This window comes from Lygodium microphyllum, chromosome 24, assembly GCF_053477565.2.
Source record: "Lygodium microphyllum isolate KBCC chromosome 24, Lygodium_microphyllum_v1.1.10, whole genome shotgun sequence".
NCBI lineage: Eukaryota > Viridiplantae > Streptophyta > Polypodiopsida > Schizaeales > Lygodiaceae > Lygodium > Lygodium microphyllum.
In genome coordinates, this window is record NC_141158.1 from 132,818,014 (window position 1) to 132,833,625 (window position 15,612).

Here is a 15,612-nt window from a genome sequence, read left to right on the forward strand (position 1 = left end):
ATACCATCAGCCAATATAATATGCCCCAAAAAGTAGATTTTATGCAAGAAGAATTCACTTTTCCTGTCATTGATAACTAGCCTATACTCATGCAATTCATTGAACACAATGTTTAAGTGTCTTCTATGCTCTGCCTCGTTCTTTGAATAGACAGTCATGTCATCAAAGAAAGTCCCCACAAATCCTCCATGTGGCCTGAAGATGCAATCCATCATCCAACCAAAAGTGGCACAAGCATTCGTAAGTCCAAAAGGCATAACAAGAAACTCGTACAATCCAAAATATGCCCTAAAAGCTATCCTAGGCACATCTTTCGGTCTAATGCATATTTGATGATACCCACTTTTCAAATCTATACGGTTAAATATAGTTGCTCCTTGCAATCTATTCATAGCATCATCGATCTAAGGAATCGGAAAGTAATTTTTTATCGCAATCTTATTCAGAGAACAATAGTCATTGCACATATGCCATGAACCATCATTTTTTTCCACCAAAAGCATCGGAGAACAAAAAGGAGATGTGCTAGGCTGAATCACCCCTTTTTCTAACAGCTCATTCACCTGACTCATGTGGCGTACCCACCTATTGGTTGTATAAGCACGTTTTGGCAGTCCATCAAGAAACGAATCTAAGCATCGTTGCCCGACAATCCCATGGAATGTCACGGGGTTTGTCGCCTAGGGTTTCCCGAGTCCGCCTCGCAAAAGAACGTTTGTGGCCGAACCCACTAGGATCGACCTGAAACTTGAGTCCCTAGTGGTCAAGATCTCCTGATAGCATTCTAGCGTCAGGTCCTGCACATTCTACTTTACGCGGAGTTACCCAATCCAAAGCAGATCCATAACCCACTTGGTTCAGGGAGAATGAGAAACGAGAGGGATGCGTTGCTCCACCTCTCTGGCCGTAGGGCATAATCCCATTCCGGTCCCTTAAAATGGCATAAATCGGGTTTTAACCCGTGCTGCCTAAAGATCGAACGACGATAAAACCTTGTGAGAAGTCTCCCAGTTCTTTGGGACCACCCTGCCGTAGGGTGGACCCGTCGGGGTTCCGCCCACTCACTTCTCTCCATATACGTGTTTTAGTTATCTAATTAGCCCCTATTACATTTATGTGCGACATTTAAAATCAACTTCCTCAATTAAGCCTTTTAGGGAATAGGATTCGTTCACGTAATCTTATGGCACTGACACGCAAACAATTTCAGACAGATTCCTTGGAAGTAATCTTAATATTAGTGTTTCAACTGAGATATAAGTCTTGTTCGAAAGGGACAATTTCCGCAATCTGTGAGGATGCACCTTATTTCCTCCAAGATTCCGCTCTTGCACTAGTAACAGGAGCCTTGAGAATCTATCTCAAGTCACGCACATCGTTTGAGTAGGACCCGGAGACAAGGAATTTACAGCTAGAGCCCCCTCGACATCCAAGCGTCCACCTACATTCAAACCAACCCGCAGAGAGACCTCTCGTGGCGGGTTCGGTCCACATTCTCGTCACAACTATTAGAACCCCCTTGGCTAGGGTTGGCGACCAGCTGGGGGTGATTTAGCGCGCCCTCCAAGAGTTCAACCTGATTCATTATTCCCATTTCATTTATTAGTTTGGGGTCATACAATCCCTTTACAAGCGGTGTTTCTAAATTTACAAGCACAAACAATGGTGAAGGCGAGTGCTCGGAACAACTACTAAGGTGGAGTCCTATCTTTGACGCTTACCATTTGTTGTTCTTGCCTTGGCGTCAATTTCCAATATTCTCCGAGGGATAGAGAATACCTTCTTTCGAACCCCACTCCTATGTAATAGGAGCGAGCAATTATACAATTGGATCTATATCCAATAGTTCTCTGATAAAAGCTATCCTAGCTTGCTGCCCTTAGTCCAGGGTTCTTGTCTTGGAAAAACGACACTCGAGTTTTCTTGTATTAATATCGAATTGTATCATGGCTAAAGGCGATATCTCCGAGGTTGTTTTGGCCTTATCGTGGCCAGATGTAGGATAGAGACCAATGAGTGTTCACTTGTCTCAAGGTCAATCTATGAATGTAACAATAGTTTGACTCATTTACTTTTAAACCCTAAATAAGTCGAGTTAAGCCCAGTTAAGCCCTAGCCTTACGTATCATATAGGATTCATCTTATTGAACTGCCTTGAGTAATTAAGTTTAGCACTTCATAAGTGCGTCTTATGTCTATTCTTAAGAGAATCCCTAGCAATGCAACCGAAACTGACCATGATGCCACGCAATCTAGATACAAGTCTTTTCTAAGACGATGATGCAATGTGGAGCTTCTACTCTTGGGAATTCATTTCAATGCACTTATGCAAAACATAAATAGAGACTTGTATTTTTCTTTTGTGTAGGGACATGAAGTTATCAACCTAATACAAATGCGAGCTACTTCTCTTTAAAGGTTTACAGGAGCCTAATATACAGCTTAGTACTGCAACAACCCAACCATACCTAACCATTTTTGTGGCAACCCATGATCATCATGAACTTCATTCAAGCTCTTACACCTACCTTTCCAATTTCGCAAATTTCGCGATGCAAAAAGTATGATTTCCGCCTAATGATGACTATACTTTATCGTTCTGATAACCCATTTTTCAGTTTCTTTTACCTCTCAAGCATACCAATGCTAGTGCATAAATCTAATGCACTACGAACACAATCAATAAAGTCCTTGATTTCAGTGTGCATCCATGCGTAATCTCTTGTGCAAGTTGTTCGTTCTAAAACATGCCAGAGTGTAATAAAACACAACCACCTAATTGGTGGTTAGTTATTATGGATTTTTACCAGAATACTTCTCCCTTCCCAATGAAATCGATCTACATTTTTAAGAGTTCCCATCAAAGTAGGATTTATGGGACACACTTGGTTACCAACTGTCACGGTTCCTTGGCCCGCAGCTCCATCGGTTGAAGCGGGATTCGCGCTCAATTGGACCTTACTTCACTTGGGAGGCATTGTATAGTTCGGCTTTTTCCTCACGACTACGCACCTGGGCTACAAGAGAGTTGACCCCTTGTGGAAGGAAATCGACCGTGAGAATCCTCTCAAAGAGGGGGGAAAAAGAAAGGGGAAGCTTGAAAGCCTCATAAGGAAATTTCCCTCTCTCTCTCTCTCTCTCTCTCTCTCTCTCTCTCTCTCTCTCTCTCTCTCTCTCTCTCTCTCTCTCTCTCTCTCTCTCTCTCTCTCTCTCTCTCTCCAAACCGACAGCAGAGAAGGCAAGTGGTAGTAATCCCCCACTTCCTTATACCTAAGGGGCTTTTATAGTGGTATTGGGGGGAAAAATAGTATGGTATGGAGTCCCCCTCCCCCTTATCCCCATCAGGGCGGCCAGGTGTATGGCCGCCATGCAGTCGATGTCTCCCTGCTCCACGTCATCAGGTCCGCCCACAGTAGCTGTCGGCCATCACACAGCTCCTCCCCCATCCCATCTCGTCATCATGTCGTCTCCTGTGGTGCTCTTCGTGACGACCGCCACCAGCTGGGAAGATGAACTCGTCTTTCTCACATCCCCACTCCCACTCGTCATCACATGGCAGTCCTCCCCCCTCTATTCGCCAGCTGGCGACGTGAGTAAGGGGGACGTTTGTTCTTTTTTTTTAAATTCGTTAATTAAAGGGAAAGGGGGGGAGGAGGAGCGGGAGGGGGAGGGGGAGAGGGAGGGAAATATTACAACTCATAATCTTCTCTTGCTGGGCTGCACAGACACTGTATGGTGGCTTATTAAGTGGGCTACTTCCGGGGATAAGATCTATGCCATGATCTTCTGGCCTTTAAGACGATAGCTGCCTTGGAAGTGACTGAGAGAAATAATCAGCATACATTTTCAGAAATGACATGAGTTCCTTCTCTAACGTAGACATGTTTCCAACATTCTCACTATCATCTTTATCCTAGTAAAACAAGCATGGCATACCAAGCAATACATCACAACCCTCAAGCAGAGCAATGAAAAACTCTTCGTTGTCCATATATCCCTATGTATGCAACCAAAGCTTTCCAATGAGCAGTGTGACGGGTCTTTATATGCCATTCCCACTTCCCCAATGGGTCCCATCTCATCCTCTCCGATGCCTAGACAGTTGCCATGTCAACAGATATGAAATTGACTTATGCACCATTATCAAAGAAAATCAATGCATGCTAATCCCTAATTTTGCCCCATACTCTACACAACTCAATAGTATCACCATTGGACTGATCACTAACAACATCGGGCACCAATCCCACTGATGTTTTGGGCTTCTTTCCTTTACAATCTCCTTGATTTTTTGATTTTCCGGCTTGCTGCCTATTGGGATAGTCCCTTATAATGTGACCCTTCTATCCACAAATAAAACATTTATTTGCAGCCATCAATCCCCTACATTGTGTCGATGTTTGCAAGCCTTTTCTTTGCTCTTTTGGCCTCTTTTTAGGCTGATTTTTAGATATTGCCCTTTCTTAGCCTTAAAACAACTTTTTATTTGGCTTCTCCCCACTCTCTAGGAAGCCTGAATCCTTCCCATGTAGCAAAGCATCAGTTGTAGCAGCTGTCATGAGAAACCACTTATTCAAGTTACACACGTTTTTCACTGACAGTCCCAAAAAGGGCTGATGTCCACATTTTAGCCACTTTTCCAGTGGGCGCCCACAGAGTGGTGCGCCACCCTAAACACCTTATGCCTATAAATAGGCAGCCACTTCATTCATTACCATCTCTCTCTCTCTTTAGTCATTCTTCGCCACCATTTCCCTTCTCTCCCACCATACCTTTCCACTTCCCTCACACCCCTTCAAGAGGACATTGCGGTTTGTGGCTCGTGGTTGCCTTCACCCTTCCTATTCTCCTTCAAGCGCCCTGTTCCATCATCAGGCCTTGCATTTGGAGCATCATCCACATGGCATCACCATCATCTACTTGGCATCAACACCCTTCTCCATAAGGCTCCACCTTCACCTGCGCTTTTCAGTGGGGAGACCTCGTTGCATGGCATCGTCATCTCCAGCTTGACATTGGTATCCTAACCTTTGGCCACAATCTACATTATCGAGCGTCAATAGTTTCATCACTCGTCTATTATAGGGACTACTAGGACCTGCCTTTTTGCAACCTGGCTCCTCCTCTATCACCTGGCCCCAAACATCTATCACAAGGGCTACTGGGACCTCATTTTTATAGCCTGACTCCTTTATCACTTGGCATCACTCATCTATCACAAAGGTTGTTGGGACTTACGTTTTTGCAGTCGGACTCATCATCCATCTTCTGATGTCATCATTATCCACTAGTGTCAATATTTGGGCTGCTCTTTCGGCATTTGAAGACTTCGATACTCAAGGATTTGTGTTTTGCTATCGAGGTCACTCCCCAACATCAAAGGACTGTGGTTGGCTCCCTCGACAACTGGTGATCATATTCCACATCTCCGACAGCATCAAAGGACTATGGTTCACTCCCTCAACAATTGTCCTTCACCTTCCAATGATTACTTCGATATCCCATTGCCTGGAGGTCTGTGTTTCACTCCCTTCACTGTGCAAATTTCACACACGTGCTACCGCCTAATTCAGATAGAACATTGAAGTTATCTTCTGAGCTTCAGCTCTGTTGTATCAGCTTTTCTTCTTGTAGCATGATTCAGTGCATCATCACGGTGTTTTTATGTTTCTGAGTTTCTCTTCTCTCTCAATATTTGTTGTACAGACTATATTACTCCCCGCAAACCCTACTGGCTCTCTGCACCATCACTTATTTTGACATGGTATCAGAGCATACCTATTATTTTTGACATGGTATCAGAGCATAAGAGCTCACAGAGCTTAAGACCCTATTCATCAAAGAAGGCAAAGACAGGTTGCGGGTTCGGCATCATCTACTAATTTTCCCTTCATTTCCACTACATCACCAAGAGGCAGCGATACCTTTCTCTTCCTCTCCCACCCAGCCACCCTTTTCTAGGTTGACACTCCAATGCTATGACTTCTCTCCAAGCAGATGGACAAACCACTAGGTGCTCCTCTTCCAACATCACCGAAACCCCCACTGATGCTTACTACCATAGATCTTTGCTTTCTACCCCACCAGAGTATATGCGTCTACCCCCAGGCACTCGTTGTGCCACCTCTCCCTTCTCCGCCATAACGTTTATTCTGCATCGAGGCAATAAGACACATCCAATGTGCACTGAGCCCTTTCAAGCCACAAGAGGATCAACTAGTACCACAGCCTCCTCACGACCGCCGCAATGCACTATGAAGGTTACTTCTACTTCTTCTAGGGTTTCAAGAATGCTACCTTGACCCGCAGTTCTACAGTCCGCTCCCTTGAGAGACAGTGATTGTTGGATACCATCCTCTAGGCTGTCCGCTCCTTCAAGAGACAGTAATTGTTCGATCCCTTCTATTGCTTCGGCTTCGCAATCCGGTCCACTGAGACAGTGACAGTTGCCCATTCTTGGATCATCAACCTAACCCTCGCTTTTCCCCAACCTCGACTACTCAAGTTCAAGAGGCCACCTCTAGGAGTTATTTGATATCTTCGATACCCAAGATACCTTCTTCGGCATGACCGGTGGTACTTCCTTCATTGTCATATGATTCAGAGTCCGTGATCCATGAGTTTACAGATTCCCTCTCTCTCATAGAGGGGGATTTAGAAGGCGCTTTACCCTCTTTGCCCTTAAAGGGGGCTTCTACTTCTTCGACTTCAGAGGGGGCTCTTGCATCTCCACCCGCAGGGAGAGCACCTTTTCATCATGACGTTCCTCACCCACCCTTTACTCTTTTGGAATGGTTGCCTTTGAGCAATCATTTCTCCAATTGATACTGAGGATCTTCAGATACTACCTAGATTAGTGCCTTCAAGGTCCAATCGCGACTTGGTGATGAGGCCTTCGAATTCCTTCCAGCATGGAAATACCAAGCCAGTAGCTTCTCTCCAAGGTGGACATCTTCGATCTCCGGGATCCTCTACATCTTCTTCGTATCTCTCTTCGCTTCTCTTTCTTCATCCGTTTTTGGGCTTGAGAGAGGCTCTTCAGAAACCACTTCTTCAGTTTACACACTTCATTTAGGGTTTTGCACTAACAACCCCAAAAGGGGTTGGTATCCACATTTTGGTCACTTTTTCAGTGGCCACCTTAGACAACTTATCCCTATAAATAAATACTCACTTCATTCATTGCCATCTCTCCCTCTCTCTTCAATCATTCTTCACCATCCCTTCCCTTCTCTCTCACCAATTCCTTCCACTGCCCTCACATCCCTTCAAGAGGACATTGCGGTTCATGGCTCATGGCAGCTGTGCAGATTTTCCACAGGTGCTACCGCCTGATTCAAACAGGACAGTGCAGTTATCTTCTGAGCTTCGACTCCGTTGCAGTAGCCTATCTTCTCATAGCATGATTCAATGCATCATCACCATATTCTTGTGTTTCTAAGTTTCTCTTCTCTCACTATTTGCCATACACACTCTCTATTACTCCCCGCAAACTCTACCGTCTCTCTACACCGTTGCTCATTTTGACACGGTATCAGAGCATACCTATTATTTTGACACCAACGGTCTCTATGAGCTCAGACATGCTAGACATGGTGGATTTAATGCAAAAATGCTTGATTCCTTTGGATAGCCCATAAACATATCTTTCCACTTGCTCATGAATGAGTATGGAGCGAAAAGAAATAATAGGCAGCAATGCATCCCAAAACTTCTTATTATATTGCTCCAAATTCTTACATTCCTTAGTATCCAGCTTATTCCAAGCTGTCATAATGTCTACCTCAAAGATACTTGTAAACCAATTCGATGCAAACATTTGCTTGAATTGCACCCACGTTGACAATGTTCTACCTTGCATCTAAAGAGTGGACCACCACTATTAAAATTAATCCACATGTTAGGTGAGTTTTCAAAAATACATGTTCTCATGACACAACCCCCAAAAACGTTTTCTCAGTTTGCATGGACATTTGTACCAAGTGGCAACCTTCTAAACCTATTTTTCAACATTATCCAACCATTTAATTAATTTTCAAAATTAAACAATCCTAAAAATTAATTTCAACCCTTCTGACCTTGCCCAAAATTAAATGTACCCATCCATAATTAAATTGGCTAGGCCATTTGCAACCTGGAGTGGTCCCCAATCTCTCTTGATCCTTAGATTATCATTAATTAATTAATTAATGCTAGTCCCTAGTATCATCACCAACACTTATTGGCCAAACCACTGCCCTAGGGTCCAATCTGATATCAACTGACCAACAAAACCCAGTCAGTATAACTCATCACAACTTTTAACTTTGACATCCACTAGATCCTTGAGGTCCTTGGCCTGTTACTATGGAATGTATGCCATATGCATCACATGTGCTTAAACAACCTAGCACATTTGATTAATAACTTAATCAAATGTTATCAACAAGATTAAAGCATCTCAAAATTTCACATCCTCGTGACAAATGGTGCCCTACACTGATCAAATGGCTTTGGCTCCCCGTGAGGTTCAGCCTTTTATCAAACACAGGAAGCATGAAGAATTTTCAGTAGCTTTGGAGGTCCCTGACTCCAGTGATTCTCCACCATGCTCGTATGCCCAAGCAGCTTCTATCTAGCAAGATTTGCAATAGCCTAATTGGGAATAATTGTTAGAGTTTGCCAACTCTCTTTTGGAGGAGTATGTAAAGCACAACCATTGAGATGTGCCTGCATGCGAGGAGGAAGAGATTTTGGATATGCTCATTTTCTGCCTTTCGTAACCAAGGTGTCATCGTCTTCTTCACTAGCTGGATACCTATCCTAGCTAGGATCCATGACCTCCCTTCTTGTAACTGATGGTGTGGAGATTTTTGCCAGTTACCATGGGTTCTATGAGATTGTGCTTCATTCTCCCTCGGCCTAGGATTTTCTTGCCCACCAACATCCCCTCTTTTTTTATAAACAACCGGTGCATATTGTTTCTTTCCCGGCATCCAATTGGCTGATTTTCAATGCATGCTCAAGCAAGCGTGTCCAATATCGGTGGAAGTGGTGAGTTGCCTATGGTTTATTGGGCCCTACTCAAGGATGCTATGGCTGCAGTAGGTCATGTGTTGTTGCACCCAGTTTGAAGGCAGCAATAGGAGTCAATTGTGTATGCTATGGAATATAGCCAAAAAAAGACCCAATTGGTTGCACTTCAACTACAACTATATGCGGCCTCTTTGGTTTCACCTCAAGTGGAGTACATTTGTTGGACACTACTTCTCCTACTGTCAACTGGGTCACTTCTTGGCAAAATGTCCTAGTCAAAAGAGTACCTTGTTGAACCAACCTAGGGATCAAAATTAGAATGAGCCCCTCTATCCTGCTAAGCAATAACTGCTCAACTCAGTCAGTCTAAACCCAAGCAGCCAACCTCTCCGTCTAATTCGGAACCACAAGGAAGGACAAAAGCCCAACACACTAAAGGAAAAGCCAAAAAGACTTCAGTGCCTACAATGTCTGATGGCTCTTCTTCAACACTAGACCTTCTCCACACTTACTTGCGTCGTCAAGACAAATCTTTGGATGCGCCGACTGCCCGAGTCCCTACTACCCCCCGAGCCTCACAATCCCCCTAAAGAGCAACAACAGTAACAATGTGCCATGACCCTCCAACCCAACTTGTTTTTTTTATGTTGTTGATTGCATTATCACTCCATGGGACCGCAAGTATCCAAGATCTATTTCCCACCTAGCAAATGGAGCCTTAAAGGCCCAACCTTTTTGCCATGCTATGTGACTTCTTTGAAGATGGCGTTCTAGAGACATTGGCAAAAAAGGGCCAAGCACATGCGGCAAAATCTTGCCCACATCCTTGAGCCTATCAATGTGTCTGGTTTCAGGGTGCCTCTTACACACTCGTCTTTCTATGCTTTAGTGAATCCATTGTATCTAGTCTATATATGAGGGTCTAGGATCACACTGCACTTTGTAATCTTGTTGTCCTGTACTTTTTTCATAAATAATATAAATTATCCAATACAAAAAAAAGAGGAAAAATGTGTGTGTGTGTGTGTGTGTGTGTGTGTGTTTAGGGGGGGGAGATTGGGTTGCAGAGAGAGAGAGAGAGAGAGATGGAGGGAGAAAGAAAAGAGCTAATCAAGATATAATGAATTTTCATCTCAGCACCCCCTTTCAAACCCAAAACTGAAACCAAGGACTCAAAGAAAAGGTCAAGCCCAATTTTACCCCAAGGTGTCCCACCCCAAAGCACCTAGGGCATTGGACAAAGGATACACGTTGACTACCCAATGGCCTTCCAAGACTACATAAACAATGGTTATCTTACCAAGGGAGTCCAAGTAGTCACCCCAGAGAGAACAAGGCATCGGACAAAGGGTGCTCATTGGATGCCCAATAGCCTATCAAGTTTTGCAAAGGCCAATGGAACCACATTTAACTTTTTTTTTTAGAATGAGAAGCAATGGTTTACGGCCTATCAAGTAACTATGCCCCGAGGGGAGAATACAAAGGGATGGTTAGATCCAATACATCACAAAACAAACAAGCTAGTCCAACCACTTGAGGGTATCAATGATGAGGGAAAGGGTGATGAAGTGTGGATGGTGAGGTGGTAAGGTGAAAAACGACAATGGAGACAGCTCAACATCCGCCTAGGTGTGCTCTCCACGATGAGATGCAAAGTAGTGTGCTATATGATGAGAATGTGCATGCAGCATCGTGGAGAGCAAAGGAGTGTGCTACATGATGAGAATATGCATGCAGCACGTGCCACTTGGACAATGCTCCTCGTGGGAAAATTGTTTACTTGCCCAAGCGCCCTTTACAAAGATCCTGAAATCATGCAATGCAAAGAAGAAGGTACAATAGGGGAAAAAAGCTAATCTCGAAGAAAGTTGCCGAAACTTGTAGAAAACCACGGCAGGATAAGAACCCCTTCTCGGCCCTAGATATTGATACCAAAGAAGAAAGAGAAGCCTAATGTCAGGCTTTGGGTGGTGCTGAGAACCATGAGAATGAAGATGAGAATGAAGCACACCAAGAGGAAGAGCAACATAGAAGCCTAATGTCAGGCTTTGGGTGGTGCTGAGAACCATGAGAATGAAGATGAAAATGAAGCATCCCAGCAGGAAGAGCAACATAGAAGTCACCGCCATGATAGCGTTAAGAGAGATGTTGCACAATTTGCCTCGAGAGGGAAAGTCTCCATACTAGTACCAGAGCAAATCTCCTAGGAAAATGAAACCATGAAAGGAACAGTGTGTATCCCATGTCTTTGGCCCAAGAAGGACCGGTGCAAACCTCCATGTTAGCCCTACAATGAAATACAAAACCTTGCAAGAGAAATTGGGATCTTAAAAAAAAGGATAGTAGTGAGATGCTCCAATACAAAACAAAACAAAAAAGTAAAGCGAAATGAAGAAACAATGCATTCTCATCACCATCCCCCATTCTCGTTCCTCGTCTCACGTTTCTATAGTCATTGACTACCTCTTCCGTGAGGGCTTTGAATCCCTCCACCATGTCATGGAGTATGAGGACCAAAGATGTCAAGGGCTTTTCCTCTTAAAGCTCTCGAAACATTGTGCACCGCTGCTACAAGACAGGAGACCAACTCGCACAAAGGAACCCAAGCATAGAGTAGTAACAAATTTCTTCCATAGATAGAAACCCACATGCACTACTAGTTCAGCAAACATAGATTCATCCTGGCAAACTACATCCACCCCACGCCATGGAGTCACACTAGATAGGGCCATTGAAGTTTGCCGACCACAGCAACCTCAACCACCTAGTCAATGGCAGAGAGGCCCATACCATGGTTAGATACTATGATACATTTTCTTTCACTTTCATGATGAGATGACATTGGACACAAATGTACTTTGGTTTTGTCTCATGGGCCACATTGGACTATAAATTGCACTTTGACACCGCCACAATATGCAGATACACGAGGGAGATTGATTGATCGATTCATCCAACTTGGTCGATCCAAATGTCCTAGACCCCAACACAAACATCAGCGACACATTCATAAACATATACATGAGATTGCTACTCCAGCTAAGGCAAGGCCCTCTATACCCCCATGAGATTATATCAGTCAAAGCTTTCATCATCATCCGGCCTTTGTCTGCCACCCTCATTAATGCTCTCTCTTGCATTTAAGGACTGACAAATTTGCAGCCCTGTATCTTCAGTTTCACTCAAACTCCTTCCTCCAATCCCATTGTTTCTTGTCTCCATCTTCTCTTCTCACTCCAATTCTTATTCTTTTCCATAGCACACTCTCAAAGTTCCGTGAATGATAGACCAAGACAACATTTAATCCATTTTTCCTTATTGAACTCATTAATCCTAGGATGGGTTTCGATGGTGTGAAACACCAAGCTATTGGTATGGGTCAAATTGTAACTTTGTGGCTTGTCAATCTTCCTTTTGCTTCCTAAATTAAATCCATTGATTCCTAGAATGGACTTTGATGGTTTTGAAGATCAAGGTAGTAAAGGGCATATAAGTGCTATATAATCCTTTAACTCTAGATGCTTTAAGAGGATCTACATTGCATATTTATGGTTGGATGGAAGATATTTCAAACAAAATTAAGAGTGAATATTTAACTCTTCTAAGAATGTGAATGGTGAAAATAACTTCTTGTCTTAACACAAAACCATGAATGTACTCGATCTCTTTTCATCCATGCATTATCCCTCTAAAATCTCATTTTGCATGCCTACACATACATATATTTCGAATTTCTCAAAATCATATTGGAATGATTTATTTTTTAGATAAAAATCCACTTATATATCTTGTTTTAAAAAACTTCAATCTCATCTTCAACTTTATCCAAAGACCATTGAGAGAAAATATACATACTTGTCGCGACAAGGTATGGTCATTGTAGAACCAAGAGAGAACATGTGAGTTGCTATTAGCTCCAAAAACATTGAGTATACATAGGGATGGAGAAAACGGTTGGATATTAACCTGTGTATAAGATCCAAACCAAAGTGTTTAGTACCTCATGCATTGCAATCACACAAAACATTACACACAATTATACAAAATTCAAAAATTGAAAAATAGGCTAGCTTAGTACACAAGGTAGTCAATTGAATCACAAGATTTCCATTTCAAAAAACTAAAAACAATATTAATTTAAAGGATCAAAACATATGAATTGCATTCATTCACAAATACTTCTCAACCAAAACAAACTTTTGAATATTCATGTGCATCCTTCCTCCTAACAAGATTTTTACCTTTTTTTCTTCAAACATTTTATCAAGTCCCCATCTTGATTCGGTACAAGATGTGGCTTCTTTACAAGCTTGTACCTCATACATTGCAATCACACAAAACATTACACACACAATTATATAAAATTCAAAAATTGAAAAATAGTTTAGCTTAGTACACAAGCTAGTCAATTGAATCACAAGTTTTCCATTTCAAAAGACTAAAAACAATGTTAATTTAAAGGATCAAAACATATGAATTGCATTCATTCACAAATACTTCTCAACTGAAACAAACTTTTGAATATTCATGTGCATCCTTCGTCCTAACAAAATTTTTACCTTTTTTTCTTCAAACATTTTATCAAGTCCCCATCTTGATTCTATACAAGATGTGGCTTCTATCAAAAGATGACGTATCAGCAAGACAGTAGGGTTTGCGGGGAGGAAGACACAGTGAACTCGGCAAACATGGAGAAGAGAAGAGAAGAGAGAAGAAACTCTGATGAATGGAATGATGAAGATCTGAATCATGGAGTGAATGTGATACAAGGGAACAAGGGTGCCATAGCACAAGGAAGATGATGAAGACAGCCACGAACCACGAACCGCAATGTCCTCCTGAAGGGGTGTGAGGGTAGTGGAGAGGCTCAAGAGAAGAGGTGATGAACTGAATGAATCAGTCGTAAGGAATGCATTAGAGAGTGGCCTATAAATAGACACCGCCAGTCTAGGATAGCACCCCTTTTTGGGGCTCCAAACCCTAAGCGCAAAACGCAAAAACGCAAAAAAACACAAACTACAAGTGAAGGGTGAAAGGTTTTCTCAACACCCCCTCTCAGGCCCAAAAAGGGAAACAAGAGAAGAGTAAGGTGGAGATGCAATGCGTATGCAACAGGTGCCACTTGGACAGTGTCCCTCATGGGAAAATTGTTCACTTGCCCAAGTGCCCTAGTACAAAGATGAGGAAAACATGCAATGCATAGGAGGAATGTCGGACTTTGTGTGGTACCGAGAACCATAAGGATATGCCCGTACTCCATCTCGGGAGGTGGCTCCATGCTAACCAAGTGACCAAGGCAAGAAGAGAAGAGAAGGAAGAAGATGTAGAGAATCCCTAAGATCCAAGATTTCCATCGGAAAGGAAAACTGCAATAAAGACCAGTAGACAGAGTGAACTAGAGAACCTAAAACACAACCTCGGGAGAGAAGCCACTAGCTCCATGCATCCATATTGCAAGGAATACGAAGGCCTCGTCACCAAGTCGGACTGAACCTCTAAGGTCCCGATCTAAGTGGTACCTGAAGATCCTGGGTATCAATAGAAGAGATGACTGGTCGAAGACAGCCACCCCAACAAAGTAGAGGATGGGTGAAGAACTTTATGTGGAGTAGGTTCCCCCTCTGAGGTGGGAGGTGGAGGGGCCCCCGCGGAAGTCGAAGAAGAAGTAGATGCCCCCTCTGAGGGCAAAGTAATAACATCCCTCTCTAAATCCCCTCTCAAGTAGATAGGGAATCCAAAAACTCATGGATCACGGACTCCGAAATGTCTGATGATGAACGAAGTGCCACCGGTCGTGCCGAAGAAGATATCTAGGATACTAAAGAGCTCCCAAAGGTAGCCTCTCAAATTTGAGTAGTCGAGGGTGGGGAAGGATGGGGCTCAGAATGAGCAAGAGGTGGGCAATAGTCGCTGTCTCTCAATGGAGCGGACTGGGTAGCCGAAGAAGAGGAAGGAGTCGAGCAACCACTATCTCTTGAAGGAGCAGACTGACGAGGAGACGATATCAAACAATCGTTGTCTCTCAATGGAGTGGACTGCAGAACCGCAGGCCATAGTAGCCACTGTACCCGAAAATAGGTGGGAGAAGACTGCCGTTGGCATTGCGACAATCTCCAAGAGCTCGTAGCGCCAATCGATCCTCCATGTGCTGGAAAGGACTTAGTGCACATCGGATGCGTCTTATTGCCTTGAGCATAGTACTCTGATAGTAGCCGATGCAGAACAATCTCTATGGCCCAGAAAAAAGAGGTGGCACAAGGAGTGCCTGGTGAAAGACGCATGTACTCCGAAGGGGTGGGGAGCAAAGGTGGATGTCGACAGTCTTCAGGGGGATGACCGTTCGTGCTACAGTAGGAATACCTAGTAGACTAGTAATCTATTGGTGGAGACGCCATGGTACCGGTATGGCAAACTAAAGAAGAAAGAGGTCAGTCACAATATCTGCCGCTCAAGGGGTGGGAGACCAAGGAAAGGGCTGGAAATTGGCTGAACCACTAGTGGTCAGGAAGAACCACCAACAATTAAGGTGCAGCCGCCGATTGTGGGAAAAAAACCGCCAGCTGAGAAACAACAATGCTGGTTGTACCACCAGCTGAC

At 43.5% G+C, this 15,612-nt stretch overlaps 1 protein-coding gene across 3 annotated transcripts in view; it reads right to left on the reverse strand.

The window, feature by feature from the left end:
- Positions 1 to 15,612, reverse strand: part of LOC148015665 (mediator of RNA polymerase II transcription subunit 33A-like) — a 139,814-nt gene that overhangs the window by 78,373 nt on the left and 45,829 nt on the right. For all 3 annotated transcript variants that reach the window (XM_087665733.1, XM_087665734.1, XM_087665732.1), the window contains exon 2: positions 12,871 to 12,981. In XM_087665733.1, the coding sequence (XP_087521859.1) occupies positions 12,871 to 12,981 (111 nt within the window). The remainder of the gene's footprint in view (positions 1 to 12,870; positions 12,982 to 15,612) is intronic.